General features: G+C 35.9%; 1 protein-coding gene and 1 long non-coding RNA gene across 2 annotated transcripts in view; one reads left to right on the forward strand and one right to left on the reverse strand.

The window, feature by feature from the left end:
- Positions 1-23104, forward strand: part of RSBN1 (round spermatid basic protein 1) — a 42622-nt gene extending 19518 nt beyond the window's left edge. The window contains exons 3-7 of the mRNA XM_004317774.4: positions 9035-9172; positions 9480-9622; positions 16302-16469; positions 17730-17838; positions 18480-23104. Of these exons, the coding sequence (XP_004317822.1) occupies positions 9035-9172; positions 9480-9622; positions 16302-16469; positions 17730-17838; positions 18480-18953 (1032 nt within the window). The 3' untranslated portion in view covers positions 18954-23104. The remainder of the gene's footprint in view (positions 1-9034; positions 9173-9479; positions 9623-16301; positions 16470-17729; positions 17839-18479) is intronic.
- On the reverse strand, positions 1014-25159 carry LOC109547400 (uncharacterized). Its single transcript, XR_004527771.2, has 5 exons — positions 24954-25159; positions 23843-23887; positions 16337-16450; positions 9065-9166; positions 1014-6535 (listed from the first exon to the last, which is right to left on the reverse strand). It is a non-coding gene; the product is annotated as an uncharacterized lncRNA (long non-coding RNA).
- Positions 25160-25233: the final 74 nt, after the last annotated feature.

Raw genomic sequence — 25233 nt, forward strand, 5'->3', positions numbered from 1 at the left:
TTGAGTTTTCCCTGTTTGGCATTATGTCTCTTGCTTCCACAGCAGCCTTACTTTTTTTGTTTTTTGGTCTCTACTTACTTCCCTCCAATCCTCATTACACTTACTTCTTCCTCCACTGTGCCCCCAACGCATTCTTTGGGAAGTGGTAGAACTCAATTTGTTCTTTGCTTTCAGTGCCATTTCCAGGCCAGAGTTTCTCAAATATGCCAGATCCTAAGAATAATCTGGGGTTGCTAGTTCCAAACACATATTTAGAATCTCAGGTTCCATTCCTGGAAATTTTGATTCAGTAAGTCTGGAGTGACGCCTGAGATAAATGCCTCAAGTGATTCAATTCCTCTGATCAGGCAAGTTTAAGAAACACTGTTTTAAGCTGTATGCCATCTACCAATACTCACATTCCCTTCATTTGACCAGTAGATACAATCCTCTTAGAATTTCATAGAATCATAAACCAAGGGCTTTTGGAGATAATCTTGTCTAACTTCTACCTAGTGCAAATGTTTTTGAAAATCAGTTTTGGATTGATATTTATTCAGGAGCTTGTCTCTTCATAACGTTTCATAAGGCCTCCAGTGGGCCCTCAACATTGTGTAGGAAACTTCTTTTCTTTGGTCAACTTGCTTGCCTTTTCTTCATGATGATTGTTTAGACTTTTTGTCTGTATACATCTTTTCTGCATTCCCTCCTGTTAACGGTAGAGAAGCTATCTCACCTCCTCCTCAGAAGTTAATCCTTCTGCCTGTGTTCTGGATTCTATCCCTCACCTTGTTTAGGATTTTAAAAAAATTGTCACAAAGTATACATAGCATGAAATTTACTATTTAACTATTTTAAAGTATTCACGGGCATTAAATACTTTTGCAGTGTTGTGCAACCATCATGACTATCCATTTCTAGGACTTTTTCATCATCCCAAACAGAAACTCTATACCCATTTGCTTAGGACCTTAACTCACCCCCATCCCATCTTTACCCCTTCCATTCCCATACAAAGAAAATTGCACATGATTTTAAGTGAATTCCTGCTTTGTATGTTTCCTTTATTTTTATTAAAAGAATGGTTTTTTTCTCCCCAGAAGTCAGTCTTTATTCTGAATATGAGGTTTATCATTTCTATATATCTTCTAATAGTTTGCTATGCATCTATGAATGTATAAACTGTATATAACAATTTTGTGTGATTTAACACTTTATAAATAGTATACTGCATGTATCATTCTACAGATTGCTTTGGTTCAACATTGCTTTTGAGAATTATGTTGATACATGTAATTCTAGTTAGTTCATTCATTTTAACCACTATATTTTTTTTGTTGTTTGACTATATCACTTTATTCTCCTGTATTTGGACATTTAACATGTTTACAGTTTTGTAATATTGCTGCGTTGAAGTAAGAATATATCTAGAGGTCTATCCTGAGATGTATTGGTATATCTTGTATATATCCCACGTATCCTATACATGTGTATCCTGGGATTTCTGTTTGCCTTTTTCTCCTCTTCTGGGATTCCATGACTATTCTGTTGCCTCATTTCAGTGACTCAGATGAGACCTCACATGTCTGAAAAGACTTTCTTCTACCATTACATTTGATTGGTCGTTCAGATAGGTGTGGAATTCTAGGTTGGAGGTCATTTTTCTGCAGATAAAAGGTGTTACTCCACTGTCTTTATTTAAGCTTCTAGTGCTGCTACTGAGAAATCCAATGTCAAGTTGTCCTGTTTTTTTCTCTCTGGAAGTTTCAAAATCTCTTTCCTATAAAATTTCAAAACACTGAGAATAATGTGTCTTTAAATGGGTCTTTTTTTTGTTGTTTTTTAATTTATGAAATATTTCAGACATATAAAGAGGGGTAAAGAATAATAACAAAAACCTGTGTTCTTGCCACCTGGCCCAAGGTATAAAGCATCACCAGTGTAGTTGAAAGCAACCTGCAACCTCTGTGATTTTCTCAGATCTCATTGGAATGAGTCTTTTTTTAATTCACTCTGTTGAACGTTTAGGTTTTTTCAACGTGGGAATGCATATCCTTCCATTTGGGTAAATTTTCTATTATTTCTTTGTTAATTTCCTTACCTCAGTTTTCCTGTCTTCTTTTTCTAAAACTTTTGAGTTGGGTGTTAGGCCTCCTGGCTAAACCTTTAATTTTCTTATCGTTCCTTCTATTTTTCTTTGTCTTTTTATTCTACTTTCTGGGGAGATTTTACTATCTTCTTTTTCTCCTGTTGATTTATTTCAGCTGTAATACTTTGAATTTAAGAGCTTGTTCTTATTTTTTGTTTTTTCATTAAAAAAAGTAACTTTCCTGTTTTTATTTCATGGATGCAATGTCTTCTTTGATCTCTCTGATGATATTAATTATTCTTGTTTTGAAATTTTCTTTTATGCTCTAAGGTGTCTCTGTTTCATCAAGTTTGTTTTTGCTTGTCTTAATCTTCTGTTTATGTTAGTTATTTTCTTCAAACATCTGGTGATCTGTTTATATTTAGATATGAGTCAGTACAAAACTGATTAGAAACTCTGTAGGACTTACAATAGGACTTATCATTTGATGACTGGGTAGGGAATCTGGCCATATCATTGTAGAAAAGCTCCCAATATCAGCATTTAGAGGTCTTTTCTTTGGGGCTTTTAATTTTTACAGCTGAGAGTCCACCACATTTTTGCCAGAGGAGCAGAGTAGCTTATATCCTTGTCTGCTAGAATTCTTGGAGCTGAACTATGAAAGTAGGTAGGTGATTTCATCGTTAAAATATATGGAATTTTAATTCCCTCTTTTCAGTATACTGGGTCTCTTCCATACTTGTGCCTGGTATTTTTGTTTCTATAGTCTTCTGGTTAACTTTCTCCACAAAATAGGTAGGATAAGAAAGAGTATAGGAGGGGGAGGTGGAAGGTAAGTAAGTGGAGGGGTCTGACTGACTCTTAAACAGATTTCAAACCCATCTCCTTTGTTTTAGTTCTATGCCTGGTTACCCACCTTCTGTGATACTTAGCCTTTCCATGATTTTGTAGCACGAACTTGCTTTTTGGGTATCTTCTATACAGGTACTCAGTGTTCAAAGTTCTCCATCTGCTAATTCCCCTGTACGTTTTTTTAACCTTCAAAAAATGTTTTGATAGCTTGTATCTATCATTTTTGCTTCTGTTCTGTTTGAGCTTCTGGAATTTATAGGCTTTCTATTTTACTCTCACTTGAGTGGGGTTTTGATAAGGAATATAAATAAATCATATGTTCCGTCTGCCTTGTTTAACTAGCAGTCTTCTTCACCTTTACCAAACTCTTTGTGTTAGCATTAAAACATCACACAAGAGAATACATAAATGGAAAGATATAGCACATTCTTGGACTAAGAAGAACCAACATCAAAATGACGATTTCCCCTAAATTATAAATTGAACATAATCCCAATAAAAATACCAGTAGTTGTTTTGTTCTGGGACAGTCACCTGACTTGGAAGTTTGTATGAAAAAATAAACAGACAAGAACAGCCAGGAAAACTTTGAAAAAGAAAAGCAATGATGGAGGAGTGCCCTATCAGATACCAATACATTCTAAAGATTTAATTATTAAATAAGTGTATACTAATTAATGAACATTGTTCAGTGAAGCAGAAAAGTCCAGAAATAGACCCAAATACATATAGGCATGTGATATATAAAAATGATAGCATCTCAAATCATTGGTGGCAAGAGAAGGTAGTGTTGGGACATCAGGATATCTAGAATTTATCTTAGTATTCATATCACTGTATACCGCAGTAAATTCCAAATGGGATCAAAGATTTAAATGTAGAAAATGGAGACATAAATGTAAGAAAACATGAAGGAATTCTTTTACAACTTTTAAGTGGCAAAGGTCTTTCTAACTATGACCAAAACAAAAACAAAAATCACTGTAAGCAAGGTCAAAAGATAAATTCATATCACCTGACAGATAATTAACCTTCCTAAACTGTAAAGAGCTCTAGAAATAGATAAGAGAAATACTAGCAACACAGTATAAAAATGAGCAAGCATTGTAAATGGACATTTCACAGAAAAAGAAATACAAATGGCCCTTTAATCCTCTTATCTGAAAAGACATACAACTTCATTCCTAAGAAAATGAAATTAAAACTACTAAGATGCCAGTTTTTACTTATTTGTTAAACTCCAAAAATTTTATAACATCCTGTTAATGGGGTTATGGGGCAATACATACTTTCTTATATTGCTGGTGAAAGCTTATACAACCTATGGAGGGTTGCTCAGTCTTTCCATCTTAATTCTCCCTTGATCCTATTTCCCCCTCTAACTACAAACTCTTCTTACTTTCACAGCCAAACTTCTTGAAAGAATTGTCTACACTTGCTGTCTCCATTGCCTCATATCTCCACATCAGTTTGGTTTCTGCCCTCATAATTTATCTGAAACATCTCTTGCTAAGGTCACCAGTGGGCATTTTATATCTGCATCATAGTAGAAGTCTCAGCAGCATTTTGACCAAATTCCTCCTGAGGTATTTTCTTACTTTGACTTTCATGATACTGCGCTCTCTTGGTTTTCTTCGAACCTCTCTGACCACTTAACAACTCCTTTACATTGTTTTTTGTCAACTTTTCTTTCCCTTTTTTTTTTTTTTTAATTTGGAGCTTTCCAAGACCCCTGTTCTTTGGACTCCATATTTTCTCTAGTCAGGTCTCTCTTAAGACTAAAGTTCCGATTACTGACAATGACTAGGATTTGTAACCTCAGTACCCATCTCTTCTGATTTCAGCAAATTACCACAAACATAGTACCTTAAGACAACAAAAATTTAGTCTCTTACAGTTCTGAAGGCTCTGAAGGAGAATCTTTTTGTTTGTTTGTTTGCTTGCTTTTTTGTTTTGTGGGGTTTTTGTTTGTTTGTGCCCCCCCCCCCCCACTTCTAGTGGCCATCTTTATTTCCTGGCTTGTGTTCCCTTCCTCCATCTTCAAAGTGCATCAATACAGTCTCAGCTTTTATCACCAAGTCACCTTCTCTCTGTGGTGAAATCTCCCTCTGCTTCCTTATGACAACTGTGATTACGTTTGGGCTCACCTGGATAACCCAGGATATCTTGCCATCTCCAAATTCTTAATTTATTCACAGCTGAAAAGTCCTTTTGCCGTATAAGGTAACAGTCACAGGTTCTAGAGATTAAGACCTGGATATCTTTGGGAGCCGTTATTTCGCCTACTACACACTTCAAGCTCATTATGTCCCAAACTGAAGATACCACCTCCCCACCCAAACTTGGTCCTCTCCTCTAGTAGGAAGAGTGCTTTCTCTATGTGGTTGCAAAGGGCAGAACCTGCAAGACATCCTTGACACTCCTTTCTTTTCTCTATCATATCTAACTTTCTCCAAGTCCTTACAATTTTATCTTATGGTTATTTTTCAAATCTTTAAAAAATCAACTCCACTGTTATTAGCTTAGTTGGTTGTTTCTTATTTGGAATATTACAGAAACCTCCTAACTAGTCATTTCTCTTTCAGTGTCCTGTTGAGAAAACAAAAACAACTCCCAAGCCCCCCACCCCCCCTAAAAAAACAAAGGCAAATCTATTAACTTTCCTTTTACTACTTTAGATCCTTCAGTGATTCCCCCAATTCTTAATGTGGTCTTCAAGGCTTTCCATAATCCAGCCACAGCTTGTTTCTCCAGTCTCATCTTTGTTTTTCTCTTTTGTTTTCTGTGTTTAGCATCACTAGCTTTTTTCTAGACCCTGGAAAGGGTGATGCTTAAGGGATTTTATTTCCGTTAAACTTGTTCTACAAATTTTAATTCAGTGTTACTTTGAGGAACAGTTTATCCCCTAGATCAGCATCCCGTGTTCTCTTTTATAGTGTCCTACAGGTGCCTGAAGACTTGTCACAGTTTATAATTAAGTATTTGTTTAGTATATGCCTCTCTCTACTAGACTGTAAATTTCCAGGGGCCAAGGATGGGTCTGGTTTGCTGTATCTGTGTTTAGGACAGTGTCTGCATATAATATACAGTAAACTTTTATTAAATGAATGATACTGGCTTTCCTGTAATTCTTGTTCTTTATTTAAGGCTATATAAGTCTACTCTTCTGTGATAAGCTTCCAAGTATTTGAAGACTATTGTGTCCCCACTTTAATCATTTCAAGTCAAATACTTTTGAAATATTTTTAATTTCATCACTCTTCCTCCAATCTGTATGATTTCCAAGTCACTAATCATCTTGATTGTTCTCTTTCGGGTGTGCTCTTGTAATAGACTTTTTTTTTTAGCCCAGAGCAGGAGATAATGCTCCAGGTGTCATCTGTGCAATATGGAGTATTGCCTCCCTTAGTACAAAGTATACAAGATATAGGCTAAACCACCATAACAAAGAGATCGCACATACAGTAGCTAGGACAAAATAAGTTTCTTTCTCAAGTAACAAGCCCAGAGGTAAGCAGCTCTGTTCCATGATGTCATCTTGGATTCTCCTTTCCTTCTGTCTTTTAAGTTTTGCCATTTCCTTTGGTGTTGTCATGTGCATGGTTGAACTTGGCCCTCAGAAGAGAGAAAGAGGAAATGGAGAGCAAGCCACTTAATTACATATGCTCTAGAAATTGCATATGTGACTTGTGCTAACATCTCATTGGCCAGAACTTAGTCATAGACCACACTTAGTTGCCAAGCAGCTATATGCCCAAGAAGTTCTGTTACTTAAAAAAAAAGGGGGGGGTAGAATAGATACTGGGGATAGTTAGTAATTTGCTTGTTTGGCATTAGTGTCACACAGTTGGTACATGTCGAATTTCTGGCCATAAATGTTGTCCATCTTCTAACTTGTGCTGTTAGTTTTTTAAATATATCACAAACATTAACATTTGTTAAATTATTTTATACAAGTGATAGATACTGTTAATCAGCTTTACTACTATTACCTTTTTTTTGGCCACGATTGAATGGCTGATTATTTCTAGACTCAGCAAACATAAATTCAGCAGTTTCTCCTCTTCAGGTTTACTTTCTCTTTCCAAATAGGAAAGGATGCTTTATGTTTATTCATGTCACATATTAATTATCCTAGGTGTTTGCATTTTTACATTGTCTTCGAGTTCAGTGCTATTGAATTTAGTGGTACTTAAATTAGGTAATCTCAGAGTACTGTATAAAAATGCTTATTCAGTCTCACTTTGTGTGCAGAATTTAATGTGAATTCCTTCAAATTAATAATGCATTAAGAGTTGTATAGTCTCAAAGCTAGTAGGCCACATAAGTTGGTGAAAACTACCACATGGCAGTGTACTTCTTAAAGATTGGTCTCTTAAGTTATGTGAGATTTAAATTGTGACACATCTTTAGGACATTTACCACATAGCTTGAAAGCCTTTGTTGGAAGGAATTTCTGATAATTGGGAATAGTTGGGGGGAGGTATTTGGAGGAGAGTGGTATTTCTTTTATTAGCCCTGAAAGCATACTATTCCTAGAACTTGTAGTAAAGTTAAATTCTGCTTGTTTTAGGGTGCTTGGCTTAGAAAGGTTACAATAATGCTTACTTAGAAAAGCTTCCTTATCTCTGTATTCCATAATCATCCTCTTTCCCAGACTGCCTCCCCTGGCTTTTAACAGCATGATGATCATACAAACAAATGGAAGGTAATTCATACAAATATATGCAAGGTAATTCTGGCCTGGGCGGTTGCTGTTTAAGGATCACCTAAAGAGATTTTTGGGGAAAAATTTGTAAGGAATTAAGAAATCTCTGCTATTTGATAACAAGATCTCAGACCTCTTTTTGGTGTGAGTGTATGTGTGGGATGACATTAAATTGTCTATGGAAAAAAAAAAAACAGTGGGATGATTCTGAAAATGCTGCTAAAAAACTAGCACTAAAGAACTGTGAAAGAAATACTAGACAGTCATTTATGCTTTCTATTGAGGCAAAAGAGGTGATATTTGAAACAATAAGAAGTGATTCTTAAAAAAAATTTTTTTTTGACTCTTCAATAGAAACCCATCATTTAAATGTATAATTGTATGTTAGGCTTTTCAACCTAATCTGCATCTTACCTGAGGTAGAAAATGCTAGGTTACTGATCCAAGGTGGAAATCCTGGTTAGAATCCAGCATTTTTAGTCTAGTCATCTGTATGCACAGGATCTGTCTCTACATTTGAGAAACATTCATTCCGAATTGGAGGTAGGAATATTAAGAACATACATGAAAATGACTAGAAGAATAATATCAGCTTGTATTGAATCACTTGGTAGATTCTGTTTGAAAGTTAAGATTCCCTGGGCTGCAAACTTGTATAGAATATGCCCTAAGTTTACTAGAGTTGGTACAGAGAAAATGTCTATGCTTGCAGGTAACATTAGATTATCAAGGGAGATCAGGAAGGCTTTCAGAAGAAAAATCTTGAACTCATCTTTGAAAGTTAAGATTTAGGTTGACAGAGAAGAGGACATTCCAAGAAGGGCAGATTCAGGAGAAAAATCACTACAGATAGATACAAGTATGGCATAAGTTGGTTAGAGAAAAATATCAGCCTGCCTAGGGTGGAGGATCTTATATGGAAGTACTGGGAGATTGGATTTAATAACAGTCAACCTGGTATCTGGCCTGATGTGAAGGCTTTCAAGCTAGGGAGTACAAAATGAATATGGAAGATTAATTTGACAATAGTCTATTTTTTTCCCCTGCCCTGTCAGTTTAACTGTTTATTTACTGATTTTTTTTCCTTATAAAGATCACTTGAAAGTGTTTACAAAGTTCAAAAATCATCATTCTCAGAGAAGTTTATCTTAATGTTTTCAGTATTTCCTTGAGACGTTGGACCATGGACTAACTTTCACCTTGAAATTTCTGTTTATGGTTCATATATCAATGTATTTGTCAGTGTGCTAGGGTGCCTTTCTGTAACTATTGACTTTATCCAAGGTACTGACCGTTGAATTCTTAGTATGTAGAAGAAATAGCAACATTGGAAATAATACCCTATCCTGATTCTTATGTTATAGTGTACTTCAGTCCTTTCTCCCCCCTCTTTCATTTTATCTCAGGTCAACAGGACATACTGCTGTGGCACCTACCGAGCAGGTCCTATGCGGCAGATAAGTCTTGTTGGAGCAGTAGATGAAGAAGTTGGTGATTATTTCCCAGAGTTCCTTGATATGTTAGAAGAATCACCATTTCTGAAAGTGAGTGTTTTTCAGGTTATTAAAGTTCTGATCGTTACTTAAATGGACACTTTCCATTAAAAAGTTTTAAGCTAATCTTATCTATTAAAATTTTTTTATCCAATGTTTTGAGTAGAAATGTTTAGAAAATTATTGGTATAAAATACTTCAATTATTCTTTTTTACATATAAATTACTGTCTAATACATTTTTTTCTTCATACACACACACAAAATAACCTCCTTAGAGCTTTCTTTTGGGTGTGAGGGGTTAACTTGTAAATAGTCTAAAAATTTTTTTTAACGTGACTTATTCTTCTGACTTCCAGATGACTTTGCCCTGGGGTACGCTTTCTAGCCTTCGACTCCAGTGTAGGTCCCAGAGTGATGATGGGCCTATCATGTGGGTAAGGCCAGGAGAGCAGATGATCCCTACAGCAGATATGCCAAAGTCACCCTTCAAAAGACGACGGTAAACATTTATTTTTCTCAAATAAACAGAAGCACTTTTTTTTAGTTGGTTGCTTATAGAGATGATTGAGACTTGAGCACAGTTTCAAAACCATTTTTCTAAATTATTTGAAGAGCTATCTTAAGTAAATCTTCCAGCCGTCAGTTCCTTAGTCCAGTGAACTCATTACACAGTTACCAGAGTGAGGCAACTTTCCAAAAAAACAAATTTAATTTTCACTTCTTTTCTTAAAACCTGGGTCCTAACTGCCTGTAAGATAAAGGTCTAAACTGCTTTGTGTGGATTACAAGGATCTTTTCTAATCTGGCCCTGACAGTATCTCTTCTAGGTGTATCTGCTTTTAGTCTGCTCCAGTCATGCTGAACTCAGTTTCCAAACCATGGTCTTTCACAACTCTGTGCTTTTGCACTGCTCTTTTTACTTGGAATGGCATCCCCTCCTCCATCTTCCTCTCTACCTGGCAAACTCTTAACGAATTTTCAGAACTTATCTTGGATGTCACTTCCTTTGTGAAGCTTTTCTTTGTTCCCTTAGACTTAGTCATTCTCTTCTCTGTGCTCACACATCATTCTGTTCATTAATGATCTGTTTACATGTTTTTGGTTTTTACTATAAATTTTAACCTTTTTGAGGACAGTCTAATTCTCCTCTGTCTTCATTAACATAGCAAGTGATCAGTATTTACTGAATGAAACCAATGATGTATTCTCCTACAGCAATTCATATTGGCCTAACATTGTTTCAGACAAATTTATTTTGTTTAAACAAATGTAGATTAACTTATTCTAGGACTATGAAAAAAATCTCAATTTAATGGGACTGAAAATTAGCAACTCAAAAAATAGCAACTCACAATAAGTACCCAAAAGTGAGTTTTAATGGACTAGGCTAGACCTTACCTTAAAGCTCATAGGAGAATAAATACTAGAGCTAAGTATGGAATAACCTTAGGTACTTGAGATAATCATGAAAATACTTTGTAAAAACTATTTATGAATGCAAGGTGGTGGCATGGTAGAACATGGCAGTAAACCAAAACTTCTGTACATTGCTAGACCATAGCAGTTTTTGTACATCATGATGATGAATGTTGATATTCTAAATTCTTAAGTATTGCATACATTTTTTATTCTATAATCCTTCCCAAAAGGAAATGACCATTGTTTGTTTCCTGATTATTATAAACTTAAAAAAAAGATAATAGAAAAAAGTAAAAAGGCAAAAAATATCTATAATCCCACCCATTTAGGCACATTAACCTTTCCAATTTTGGTCCATATATACTCATAAATTTTCTTTTTACACAGATTAACTCATTCTTTATGTGATGTTTACTTTAAAACTTGTTTTTTTTCCCCCCTTAGGTTTACATGTTATATTAAGATGCAGCCATATCATCATTTCTAAATGACTATGTAGTTTTGACTGTATGGTTGTATCAAGATTTATTTAACCAATTCTTTATTTTTTTTAAATAAATTTATTTATTTTTGGCTGTTTTGGGTCTTCATTGCTGCATGTGGGCTTTCTCTAGTTGCAGCGAGCGGGGGCTCCTCTTCTTTGCGGTGCATGGGCTTCTCATTGTGGTGGCTCCTCGTTGCAGAGCATGGGCTCTAGGCATGCAGGCTTCAGTAGTTGTGGTGCGTGGGCTCTAGAGCGCGGGCTCAGTAGTTGTGGCGCAGGGCTTAGTTGCTCTGTGACATGTGGGATCTTCCTGGACCAGGGCTCAAACCTGTGTCCCCTGCGTTGGCAGGCGGATTCTTAACCACTGCGCCACCAGGGAAGCCCTAACCAATTCTTTATTAGTGTAAATTGTTTGCATTTTTTTCAGTATAAATGGTGTTTTGACAGACATGACAGTGGTATGCTGGAGCCAGTTTGTACCAGCTTACAGGGCATTATTAGCCTCGCAATTCCACATTGAGTGAGGTCACGTTAGTAACTTGAAATTGGCCATGTTGTGAGTACTTATACCACACAAATCAGCATATCAGCTACAAATGAGCCATCTCCTCTGCTAAAGCCAATTGTTAAACATGTATGGCACATCATTGATTGTGGCCAGCTGGGTGGTTGGTTGATAGGTAGGTAGGTAGATAATATCTTTGTGCCATGTGCATGTTTATTTCTTAGTGGAAATTACTAAAGGCTCAAAGTATATATACATTTCTAATTGACTTCCAGAAATGTACCAATTTATATTCCCACCCATATAGTAAAATAGTACCCTTTCCCCCATACTCTCCACTAACATTCTCTTTAACTTTGTTGATCTGATTGGACAAAAATGTGTTATTCTAATTTGTTTTTCTTTGAGGCGTTTGTATTTCTTCTTTTGTGATTCTCTCTTAATTTTCTTTACTCATATTTCTGTTGGGATATTTTTCGTTTGTAAAAATCCCTGTGTATTGTAACTATTAACTATTTTTTTCTTACGTTATAGGTTTTTCTCATTTTTTTCTTTTAGCTTATGTTTTTTCTTTACTCATAATTTTTTTCAGTTTCTTTCTTCTTTACTCACAGAGTTTTATTTATGTGTTGTCAGATCTGTCTTTTCCTCTGAGGTTTCTTTTTTAGTGGCAAACTTAGAAGAGCCTTCTCTCATTTAGTGTTATAAAATACCTACATTTTCTCCTAGTACATCTGTGATTTCAGTATTTACATATTTTATCTACCTGGTATTGATTTCAGTATAGAGGGAGAAATTTAGTTTAACATTCTTTCCAAGTAATTAGGCGGTTGTAGCAACATCGTTTGTTTAATAATTTATTATTTCTCAACTAATCTGAGGTACTATCAAATTTTATTTCTGTTGGGATTAAGTGTTCTTAAGAGGGGCATTCAAAAGCACTTTGAATTAGAGTGAATACATCAAAACTTAAAAAGTAATGTCATCTTTTTGCATTAATGAGAATGCCCTGTTGCTGAAAATGATGGAATTAATGTGAGAAGCTGTCTGTTTATCCAGGGCACTGCTAATGAAGATGATCTTTAAATTTATGAACTCTAGAGTTAAAGAAATACATGCACAGGGTTTTAAAACATCAAACAGTATAGTAGGGTTTATAATGAAAAATCCTGGCCACCTTTCTCTCCAGAAGCAAACACCTTTTTACCAGAGGCAAAAACAATTTCTGTTTTTAATGCCTTTTTTTGTTTTGTTTTAAGGGTTTGACAGGAAATTTGTCAGTTTCTTGGTATAATAGATAGGGATTTATTCCCTTTATGGGTTCTCCAAATAGTTAAATGAGCCTTACTTTATCCTCTTCCTCTCCCTTCTACTTTTTGTCAGCTGTGCTTATACATTGTTGAGGCTAATTCATATTCTGCTTTAAAACCATAATTAGGCTTTATATGCTTTGTCAATAGATGTATTCTAATATTTGAAAGCCAACAGATGGCATTTAAAATATTATGGGTAGGTAAGTTTATTGCAGATCCATCTAGTAGGCTAATATTCATATTCTAAGGTTCTGGTGGTTTGTTATCACTCAAAGGAATAATATACAAAAGGATATTTCTTTTCTGTATTTCACCTAGATACTGAAAATCATGCCACTTTTTAGCTTCGTTCATATTTGGATCATGCTGATTTTTTTTTTTTAATTCTGTTTTTCCTGTAGTTTCCTTTGTTTTTTTCAATATAAATTTATTTATTTATTTTTGGCTACATTGGGTCTTCGTTGCTGCACGCGGGCTTTCTCTAGTTTGCGGCAAGCGGGGGCTACTTTTCGTTGCAGTGTGCGGGCTTCTCATTGCAGTGGCTTCTCTTGTTGCAGAGCATGGGCTCAAGGGACGCGGGCTTCAGTGGCTGGGACGCGGGCTTCAGTGGCTGTGGCATGTGGGCTCAGTAGTTGTGGCTCGCGGGCTCTAGAGTGCAGGCTCAGTAGTTGTGGCGCACAGGCTTAGTTGCTCTGCGGCATGTGGGTTCTTCCCAGACCAGGGCTCAAACCCATGTTCCTTGCATTGGCAGGCGGATTCTTAACCACTGTGACCAGGGAAGTCCTTCCTGTAGTTTCTGATTGCCTTTTTTTGAGGTGATACCATACACTTCTCTTGACCATATCTCTAATTATCTTCTATTCTGTTTATTGCTTAAGATACATTACTTTTTTCTAGAATCACACTGACCTTCTCCTCTATGACTTTGGCGATTGCTTTTTTTTTTTTTTGGCTGTTGCTTTTTTATATAGCCTCTTTTTGGGGAGAATGTTGGTAGTTACATTGCATTCTTTGCTTTTATCATACCCTCAAGAATGCAGAATTTCAATCATACTGTCTGCTCTAACTCATCACTTTTTACCTGGAAATCTTGTGGAGCTCTGTGTTTTCTTACTTCAGTGTGAAAAGCTTATTTCACAGTTATCTACCATTTGATGTTTTTTCTGCCTTAACCTGTGGTTGTCTTCTTTCTGGGTTTATTTCTTTTCCTTGCTTGACCACATACTCAAGTTATATTCTACGAAAAGGAAGGTATTGAGTCATCATATGTCTGAAAATATCTTTTTCTGTCATTAAATATGATTGATAGTTTAGCTGTAGTCCAGAGGATGTATTTTCTCTTAGGATTTTTTTTAGCATTGCCCTAGTGTCTTCTGGTATCTAATATTGTTTATGAGAAGTCTTAATGCCAGTGTAATTATTCTTCTTTTGTAAGTAACCTATTTTCTTTTCCTCTCTGGAAGCTTAATTTCATAATGATACGTCTTTGGGCCTTTAATTCTTATTTTTTAATCCTTTTTGTTGTTTGGTGGGTACCTTAAACTGAAAGATTCACATCTCCTTTCATTTCTGGGAATTTTTCTTGCTTAGTTGCTTCAGTAATCTCTTCATTTTCACTATTATTTCTTTATGAAACTACTGTTGGCTGAATAATAGATCCCTCAGTTTGATTATCCTCGTATTTCTTATTATCTTTTTGCTTTCAGGTTCGGGACATTTACTTGACTTTTGTCTTCTGACAAAATCCTTACATTTCAGCATTGCATTTTTTGGTCTTTGTCAGGCTGCTGTAGGCTGTTTTCACATATCTGGTGATTCTTGGTTGACCCGTTCGAATTTAGGAACACAGCATTGGGCTTACTGGGCATTCTATTTATATTTCAGTGAGGCTTGTCAATAGATAGGTTTCACTTCAGAGTTAACAGGCATAGAAGTGGGCATTAAAGGATATGTCCAAATACCAGAGGATTACGTTAGTACTATTCATATGGTAAGTTCAATGTGTTTAGAGAAGAACATGCAGGATTTTTTTGGCTGAAAGTTTATCAGGATGCTTTTGGTTACAGGCAACAAAATTGATTCAGACTGGTTCATAAAATAAAATGTTATCCTGTATTTCAAGAAGTTCAGAGGGGTTGACTCTAGGCACCATATAGTCAAATGGTTGAATGCTGTCATCAAGGAAACATCTTTTCCTTTTCTCTCCTCTGTCATTCTCTTTCCTAGGCTTTGTATTTACAGTGGCTTTCATTATGGTTGCTGGATGGCTATAGCAGTTCTAGGTATCACATCTGGATCTGGTTATATCTAAAAGAAGAAGAGATTGTCCTTTACTTCTTTTTTAGGAGCCAGGAAGCTTTGCAGAATTCTTAGCAGATTTCCTCTCATATTGCTAGCCAGAATCGATCAGTTCATGCTCATTCCTAAATCATTCACTGGCAAGGGGAATGAGCTTAGTGTAGTTTGCCAGAACTCATCAGGATCTACCTCTGGAGCTTGTGAATGAGGTTCCATATAGGGTAGGAGCAGATACCTAATAAAAATCAGAGTTCTTTCAGAGAAATTAAGATGAGAGATGGATGCTGGTGGGTCACCCACAGTCTTCTGCATGAGGGTAAATGCCTGACTGTCCAAATTTCTACCACTAGGGTGGCACGTGACAGGTTTATGTGCAGATTTCACTTTATTTGCTCCCTTCTCAACCTTACTGCCTTTCTGTCCATTACCATCATACTAGCCTCTTTAGCTGCCATTCCCTTCTTGTATAGTCTAGGCCTGTGGCTTTCTCTGCTCAGTTTCATTAGTCCAAGACACTTTTAATCATTTTTCACCTTCCAGAAATGTGTTGCTCTTGTTCATTCACTAATGCCTTTCATTTGTTGCTTCATATTCATATTATATTTGAGCACATAAAAAAGCAGAAGATAATATAATAAACTCCCATGTATTCAGTATCAACAGTTATCAATTCATAGCCAGTTCTGTTTCACCTATACTCCCATCCATTCTCCTACTGTTCTCCCCCACCCCTACCACATTAGTTTGAAGCCTTTTACTTCTCTTTTAACGTGAAAGGAGATCATGTAGATGCTCAGGTTGCCATCTTGAATTAAGTCTAGTAGAATGTTTTGAGACTTAAAAATGACTCAGGGTAAAGAGACATACAGCCTTGAACTCTGAGTTGTATTTTCTGTTGCTAGACAACTAAATTTTATATATTCAAACACTACAATTGTGCCAAATCAAAGATACAGCTTCTATATTATTGTGACATACTGAGAGAAGAAGGTAATCACATTCAGCATTACACTATAGCGTGTTAAATGCTGATGATCGAAATCATTGAACCCTTTTCAGCCCTCATCTTATTTAAAATTTGGCATTTTAGTAGACTTCTTGCCTTACTGCTGTTAATACTTCTTTTCCCCTCTTTGCTTCAAAACCAAATCAACTACAGATCAATGAATGAAATTAAAAATCTCCAGTACCTACCTCGGACCAGTGAACCCCGTGAAGTCCTCTTTGAAGATAGGACAAGAGCTCATGCTGATCATGTAGGTCAGGGGTTTGACTGGCAGAGTACGGCTGCTGTTGGGGTTTTGAAAGCTGTACAGTTTGGTGAATGGTAAGTTAATAGAACTCAGCTGCAAGATTGGTTAATGTCTTAAAGTGTGGACTCAATTTGAAAGGTTGGGGACAGTTTTTAAAAAATTACGGTAAAATGCACATAAAATAAAATTAAAATCTTAACCATTTTTAAATGTACAGTTCAGTAATGTTAAGTATATTCATGTTGTTGTGAAACAGATCTCTAGAACTTTCTCATCTTGCAAAACTGTAACTCTGTACACATTAATCAATAACTCCCTTTCTCCTCTCCCCCAGTTCCTGGTAAACATCATTCTACTTTCTGTTTCTATGAATTTGACTACTTTAAATACCTCATATAAGTGGAATCAAACAGTTGTTGTCTTTTTGTGATTGACTTATTTCAGTTAGCATGATATCCTCAAGGTTCATCCATATTGTACCATGTACACATGTACCATGTGTCATAATTTCCTTTTTAAGGCTAAATAGTATTCCATTATATGTATATGCCACATTTTGTTTGTCCGTTTATCTGTCAGTGGACACTTGGGTTGCTTCCACCTTTTGGCTGCTATGAACAAATACCTCTTCACGTCCATGCTTTCATTCTTCTGGATATATACCCAGAAGTGGAATTGCTAGATCATATGGTAATTTGTTTTTTAATTTGGGGAGGAACTGCTATACTGTTTTTCATAGAGGTTGCACCCTTTTACACTCAGTTGGGGCCCGGTTTAAACAAGGCTCAGAACATATTTAAAAACTGTATTTTACTTTGTTTTTATGCCTTCAGGGCCTTCAATATTACTGTAGAGTTTGATCTGACGTTAGAGTTTGATTGAATTATAGTTCAATCACAGGTTAAGTATTTCAAGTTAAAGATCATTTAGCTTTTTTCCGCTCTCTACTTTGAAAGCTGGAAGGTGTGACAGTTGTGTGGCTGAGATGTATTCTGTCCATTTCTTTCCATCCTGATAATGACATTATAGGGTGGCATGGAGATGGTGGGGCAAAGTGGTTAGAGGATTCAAATGCATCTGGTTTAGAATAAAACTGTTTTTAGTCATCGATGTTTTAGTTTTATAACAATTAATTTTAATTTTGAAAAAAAATGCTTTATTGGTGTTTTATTTTTTTTTAAATTGACTAAAGAAACAAATGTATACTTTGTCCTTAGGAGTTATGCATCTATTTCTTTGCTAGTATAGCAGTTCCAGGAACAGGAAGATTGAAATTTGTCACCTTTTTCCATTATGAGATGCTTGTTTCTAAAGCTTAATTTTGTTAATCTTAGGAGTGACCAACCTCGCATAACCAAAGATGTGATTTGTTTTCATGCTGAGGATTTTACTGATGTTGTACAGAGACTTCAGTTGGACCTTCATGAACCTCCAGTTTCCCAGGTAATAACGTTTGCTTTTTTATTTCTCTTTGAGTGAGATTTTGGAAATAAGTATCCGTACCTATTTAATTTTGCATTTTATCTTATAGTTGGATACATGGGATAGTGAATTTAATTTTATTACTATTAAAGGCTGTTTGTGGAGGGTGTTGAAAATCATTGAAACGGAGCTTCCCAAGCAGAATGCTTAAGATCCTTCAGTCTTTGGGATGCCAGGTGGGCCTGGGATGGTCAGAGGGCCCAGGATAACTCAGTTCTGGCCATGAGCAGTCTCAGCTGTTAATCCCATTGCCCTGCGTGTCCTCACCTGCAAAAGGTTGAAAGACACTGAAGGAGCAGACAAATGTTGCCCTTATGTGGGTCAAAGAATATTGATATTTAGTTGCATTTTGAAATACTTACTTAAATGATTCCCTAGGCCATCCTAATTTTAACCTGTACTTTTTTACTAGAAATGTAGTAAAATATGAGGAAAAATGTGTCTCAAGAATTGTAGGAAATTTTAGAAAGTTGTATATCATACAGTGTTGTTTAGCTTTAATTTGATCCTACTGTTCTCCTGTGCTAATTATAATGTTTTATTTGACTGCATCTTTACATATTTTACTTTAAAATCTCATGCAACTTTTTTCCTCTCTTCAGTGTGTGCAGTGGGTGGATGAAGCGAAACTAAACCAAATGAGGCGGGAAGGCATTCGTTATGCTAGAATTCAGCTGTGCGACAATGATATCTACTTCATCCCTAGAAATGTCATTCATCAGTTCAAAACAGTGTCAGCAGTGTGCAGCTTAGCCTGGCATATAAGGCTTAAACAGTACCACCCTGTTGTGGAAGCCTCTCAAAACACAGAAAGCAGCTCTAACGTGGACTATGATTTAACTGGAAAGAGAGAATTAGAAGTTGACTCCCAGTGTGTGAGAATAAAAACTGAATCTGAGGAAACATGCACAGAGATGCAACTTTTGACAACTGCTTCATCGTCCTTCCCACCTTCATCTGAACTTAATCTACAGCAAGATCAGATGACTCAGCCTATTCCAGTTTTAAAGGTGGAAAGTAGACTGGACTCTGACCAGCAACACAATCTACAGGAACATTCAAGCACTCCTGTGTGATATGTACATATTCAAACACATTTTTTAACTTTTTTAAATTTTGATGTGAAGTTATAGTTTTATAACTGGCTTAAGTTAAGTTTTATTGGAGAAATCTTGCCTATAATTCTATAAAGAGAAATGACATTCCACAAATGTCAAGCATATCTTTTTTACACAGATTATGCAAAGTTAAGAGTTGTATCTTATCCCGTTAGTACAGTATGTAATAGTGGGTCTGCTGCTACTTTCTGTTTTAAGGTGTGAGGTAACAATTCAATCTCTTCTTCAAATCAAAATGAGAATTCTCTGGAATAACAGATTCTTATTTGGTAAATAATTCACTTCCTTTCATTTTATCTTGCCTTGTCTCTTGCCATATTTGCTGTTTTTATGATAGAAGATCAGATTTATGGTTTAGTACTTGTGCTTTTATGGCACAGATTCAGTTTCTACAGTAAAAAATGGCATAGGTCGCAGGAAACAATTCCTGCATCTTGTACATGGGCAAGTCAGTTATTTAGTTCCAACCATAAAGAACAGATAGTTTCTAAGGAATTCAGTGGCTCTCTGATTTCTTAACAAAAGAGAAAGCACAGCACTTTCTGATCCAAACTGTCTTTTTTTGTATCTGTTATTTAAAGCCCAGTGGATATTTCAATTAAAAATATCTAAAGATGAATAGTCCTTGGTCATTCATTCTCCATGGTTCATTAATCTCTTCTAGAATACATGGTAACTGTGGAAGATATTTCGGGTAAAATAGATAATGTTGACATGATACTCTATTGTTCTGCTTCCTACCATCCTCACATTCTGTGTGGATACTTTTGCTTCCTAAACTGATCACGAGTATCAAACTTAGAGAATGATACCTATCTTTCAGATGAGGCTGCCATATTTTGTGCATGAAACTTAGGAAAAACTATTTTTGTCACTTGGCATCAACCTCTTCATCATAAAGATCTGTTGAGATACTTCAGTTCAGAGTTTCAACTGGTGAATACCTGGGTTTATTTATTATTACTCTGTGTTGCTACTGTCTAATAAAGAATATGGCACTAGACTTCATCCTAGAGTTTCAGGTAGCCTAATCCTTATTAGTGCCTGAGTATTTAACCATTTTTTTTCGAACAGGCACAGTTCATATAGCTAGTGTAGTCTTAACTTTCTATTATTTTAGAATGTTAATGGGATACACATTTCACTTTCTCTTAGTTAATAATACAATAGGCCTTTTGTTTATTAAAGGAAGAGTACTCCCCACACCTAAGACCAGATTCTTGTATCTACCTGGTTATAGTGCAATTTGGAGATTTTTTTTTCTGGAGGTTGAGATTTGGAATATTTACATTAACATAGGCAAAAAAAGATGCTGCTTTATTATGTCTGTCACCATGAAAACTTAGCTGCATCTTTTGAAATATCAAATATGAATTTTCTCTAAAATATTCTGAAATAGGTTAAATCTTATATAAATATTACTTTGTGCAATATTGTTGTGTAGTTAAATGCATATTAGCAAAGTATAGAGGTCACTGTGTAAACCGATAGAAAAGTAACCATCAGCAAATACTGCAGTGATTAGTTAGAATCTGTATTATTCCTTATATATATGTATATGTATGTATTCTCTGTTAAAAAGGATGAAGACAAATAGAGAAACATTTCAATGTAAACCATTTATGAATTGGAAATGATGTTGGTTTTAGTTATCTTTGTAAATAAGGTAATTAGAATGGTATGAACAGTAATGTGATTATTGCAGGGGTGTTTTAAAATCTTGGGTATAAATTTTAGGGTAAATTCTGGTTTATCAAGGCTAATTTTTAAGGGACCTGCCTTTGAGGGTGTTTTTTGTTATTTTGTTATTTTAGGGGGAAGGGGTTAATCACAAAGTATGTGGGTTTGGGTTATTTCTTATTTTTGTTTTTCTGTCCAGAAGAATTTCATAGAGCTTTACCAGGCTGTGCAAAGTAAAATTCTTCTCAGGCAACATTTGCTTTTTAAAATAATCATGAAGAACAAGGTTGTTAAAGCAAAAACTTTTAATTTTTTTTCTTGTCTTCCAAGATCCGATTTCCCCATCTCCCACTTGCCATCCAGCAGATGCCATCTGTCATCTAAGCTGGTCATTGCTAATAAACAAGGAGACTGTCTCCTGACAGCCATCACTGTGTATAATCACTCAGGAACCAGCGGATCTGCAAAGACCTACAATCAAAAGCAAATCCCCATTTTCTTTTTATAAAACATTCTACCCTCAACTCCAATATAACATATATTAAAAGAGTATAAAAATGTTTAAAATCATGTACTAATAAATTCATTGTATGTTAGAATTGCAATAGAACTGAGAGAGAAACATTTAGCTAGTAATGTATCTGGAAACTGAATGTCTTATGTGAGTATTAGATTTTAATAGCATGCTTTAAAGACTGATGAATATAAAAGCGCAAGTTTTGAGTTTCTTACTTCTTTAAAGCTGTATCCTAGTTTAGTGATACAAATGATAGCAACTTTTCTAAAATCATTAAATTATTTGGTTTGGTGGAGTGAGGCATGGAACAATCTGGCGTCTTCTGACTTGTAAAGTAGTGATGGCAGTGAAGTTGTAACTGAAATGTAAGCTGATCTTCCTTTTTTGGTATGTTACCTGTTGTGCCAGCTCTTTGAGATTACTTGCAGAATGTGGCTATAAGTTTTAGTATTTTGTGGAGCAGAGGGATATTTTTTAAATGTGTTTATGGAAAGGACCCAGTAAATGAGTAAACTTAGTAACTAGAACGATTTTATGGTATTCACTAATCAGGAGAAAAGTCTTCCCCCTGCCCCAGAAGTCATTCTATAATTACCAAGATACACTAGGAGTAGGATTATGAAGTATCCCAAATTCATAAAGTAATAATAATAAAAACTACATATTTCTTTCCCCTCCAAAGTTTTTAACTCTTTAAAAATGAATTCCTAGGCTTAATTGTACTTTTAATTTGCTAATTTAGTACTTAGAATTTGTTTCACTGGTACTTTATTATTTTGAATTTAAAGACTTTTGAAAGGTACCCTTTCCCCTTAGAGATAGTTGGAATTACAGTAGACTAATATTAAAAGCTCTTGTAGGGGGAAAACGGGGCTTATCATATAAAATTATTTACTAAACCTTAGGAAAAGGTGTCTTGCATCAGTCTTAATAGGCATAAAGTTCATGCTTAATGACTGGAGAAACTTTTGCTTATTGCCTTTCCCTCTATAATTATTGTCTAGAATGAAAGCTAATTTAGGAACAAGATACCAAAATTCAAAAAACCCCTTAGTGCATGTATTCTTTATTATTATTAGTTCATTATTAGATCATTTATTTTCATCTATATTTGCCATTAAAAATTTATTTGCATTTATATCTTTAGAATAATTGAGTTTGTGTCTGTAAATCTGTTTTATCATTGCTACAAGTTTTTTAAAAAAAACTTTCACTAGTACATGCCAGAGGTTCATATTTCTGCTAAGTATTATTTTTTAAAAAACAGGTTGTAGCTGTATTTATTGGTCATGCAGTAAGTAGAGGAAATGTACAAGACAGATGTTTTTCTTTAGCACATAAGGGACCTATCCTCATCCTGAAAGTTTGTTGCTTTAAAAGCAAGTATCTCTCCATAAATATTATGGCCTTCCATTTTCTTCATACATCTTTTAGGATTCACTTGTGCATGTAGTTGAGACCACTGTCTCTTAATATAGCACTTTTCAATTCTCTCTAAAGAAATACTTAATGTACTACTTCTATCACATGTTGTAAATTTTCATGTAATAGTGTTTTCTGTGACTAAACTCCATTTTGATTGGCAGCTAAGACTTTTTTTCCTGTGGCTTTAATTTATCTAAGAGGTCTTTGCATATAGATGAAATGTATAATTTGCCTGGCGGACTATTTGCGTTTTGTGGCCTTAGTTTGTTTATTGACATTAATGAGTGTTTTAAAAAGGTTTTTAATGAATAGTCTTAAATCTAAATTTGTGTGAATAATAATCCTTTTAACACAGTGCTTTTTTGTAGCTGTCTAAGTGTGTTAAATTGTTAAGCTATTTCTTTGTAAAATAGGACAATGGAATGCATAGAGTTTTTTTTTTCCTGTAAAGTATTTTTTTAATAAACAAAGTCTGATTTGTCCTTTACTGATGTTTCATGACAAAATGAATAGCACATGTGAATTCTAGCTACCTGGAACCTGTTTTTAAAGTATTTGTCCCTCCCTTCTCTGTCCCCTATTATTTTTTACTATTAGAGATTACAAAATTAGAAAATCTTGACTTTCCTAAAGAAAGTTCATAGATACTGGGGGAAAATTTCATCCATATTGAGAGGCAGTTAGTTTGAGGGAAGAAGAAAAACTATGCTTGGCATTTGTGGCAGTTAACTCCTCGCTGCATAAATTGATTTATCCCTATGAGAATAATCTTAAATTTTTGTTCTGGGGATGCCGATATTTTTGAAAGTACATGCATACAGTGTTAGTTAATGAAGGTGGTTTATAGACGTTTCAGATACCATTGATGTATTAAGTGACATAACTCACTGGATTTTTTCCTCATCAGTTTTTATTTGTGTGAACTCTTTAATTGAGGTACCTGTCCTAAGCACTGATAGCTCTTGTTTATGATTAGGAAAGGAAGAGGGAAGGAACGAATGTTTTTTGAGTAACTGTTGAGAGCCAGGTACTTTTTATGAAGGTAGTTCATTTAATTCTCACAGCCTTGAGTAGGAAGGTAACAATACAATCTCCATAATACAGGTGAGAAAACAGGCTTGTTAGGTTGAATAAATTACCCGAAATCACATAGCTTTTAGTGGGAGCAGGGATTTGAATGCAGTTCTGGGTTCAAAGCCCACACTTTGCTCAGTGAGAGCCTTACCTGATTTCAGTTCTTCCAGGAACTCCCCCAAGGCCTCTTTGTGTGCTAAGCAATGAAGTAAAATGTTTAATTAGTGTTATTTACGTCTTAAAGCAAATATTTAGATATACAAAAAATGACTTTTTCATTTTTCCAGTGTTGTTTTTGTTTTTGTGTGTGTGTGTGTGTGTGTGTGTGTGTTTTAAAGTCAGCCATTTGTGTTGAAACCAAACAGAATTGTCATGTTCAGCTCTAAGGATGGGAAAAGCTGTCAAGAAGCAAAAGCAGAAAGGAAACCACTGCCAATGTGTGGAATATAAAAATCAAGCCTGGGTGAAATAATTTTAAATTAGTTCTATGGGAGTTACTTTTATCTTAGTCGATTTTCCTCATCGGTAAAACGGGGATAATAACTTCCACCTTATGTCGATTTGGTAGATAATCAAAAATAATGATGTAAAACATTTAGAACTGCATTTAGGCTTTCTGCAGTGGTCTAATCGTTATCTCATTAGCTTTAACTGACCCAAATGCTACAATGCTGGGCAAGCAAGGTCATTGCTTCAAGTGAGGTGAGAATGGCCGTTAGGGGTGTTCCAGTAATGGCCACAAAAGTATAGAGGAGGAAAGAGGCTTAAAACCTTCTTAATGTATCTTTAAATATTCATTTGAGGTCGCTACCGTTCCTTTCTCCTGACCTCTATCAGCCTGCTTGAATTTTTAACCTAGAAACAGTTCTTCCCGCCGCTACCTTCCCCTACCCTAATTTGGGAAAGTGTCCTGGAACCTGCCCCCCAAGCCTTGGCCCTCTTCTTCCTTTACCCTTGAGCACCCAGAAGGCTTAAGTCCCAGAGCTGCTGAGGGACGGGAGAGGAAAGGAATTAATAAGGCGCAGCCTGCCAGGACTTTCGTCCCAGGACGGCATAAATTCATGAAAACATTCGTTCATTAAGCAAAGGTTGAGAACCTGTGTGCCAGGCTCCTGCCAGGCCCTAGTCTCTGACCTCATGGAGTCTCCAGCCCATTGAGGAAGACCGATAGGATATAATGAAGCACAAAGAAACAGAAAACACAAGGAAAGATAAGCGTTGCAAAGAAATGAACGGGGAACTATTGGAATATCTGGACCGACCTCCTTTAGATGAAGCGCTGGGAAAGTCATTTGTGAGAAAGTGACCTGAAAGGTGATCTGGGGGAGCTGCTCTTGGCCTTGATCGCCGTGTAGCTCCCCAGCCCCTCGGTCCCGAAGCCTGGCGGAGGCTCGGCGGGAAGGCCCCGGGCCGGGGGCGGAGCCAACTTCACAGCGAAACACGGAAAGCGGAAGCCGCGGCCCCGCTGCACCGTGGTCTGCGGAGCTGCTGTTGCCTAGCTCTTGGCCGGCTGAGTCACGGCCCTTCCAGGCCCGGCCTAGC

Source organism: Tursiops truncatus, chromosome 1 (genome assembly GCF_011762595.2).
Source record: "Tursiops truncatus isolate mTurTru1 chromosome 1, mTurTru1.mat.Y, whole genome shotgun sequence".
NCBI lineage: Eukaryota > Metazoa > Chordata > Mammalia > Artiodactyla > Delphinidae > Tursiops > Tursiops truncatus.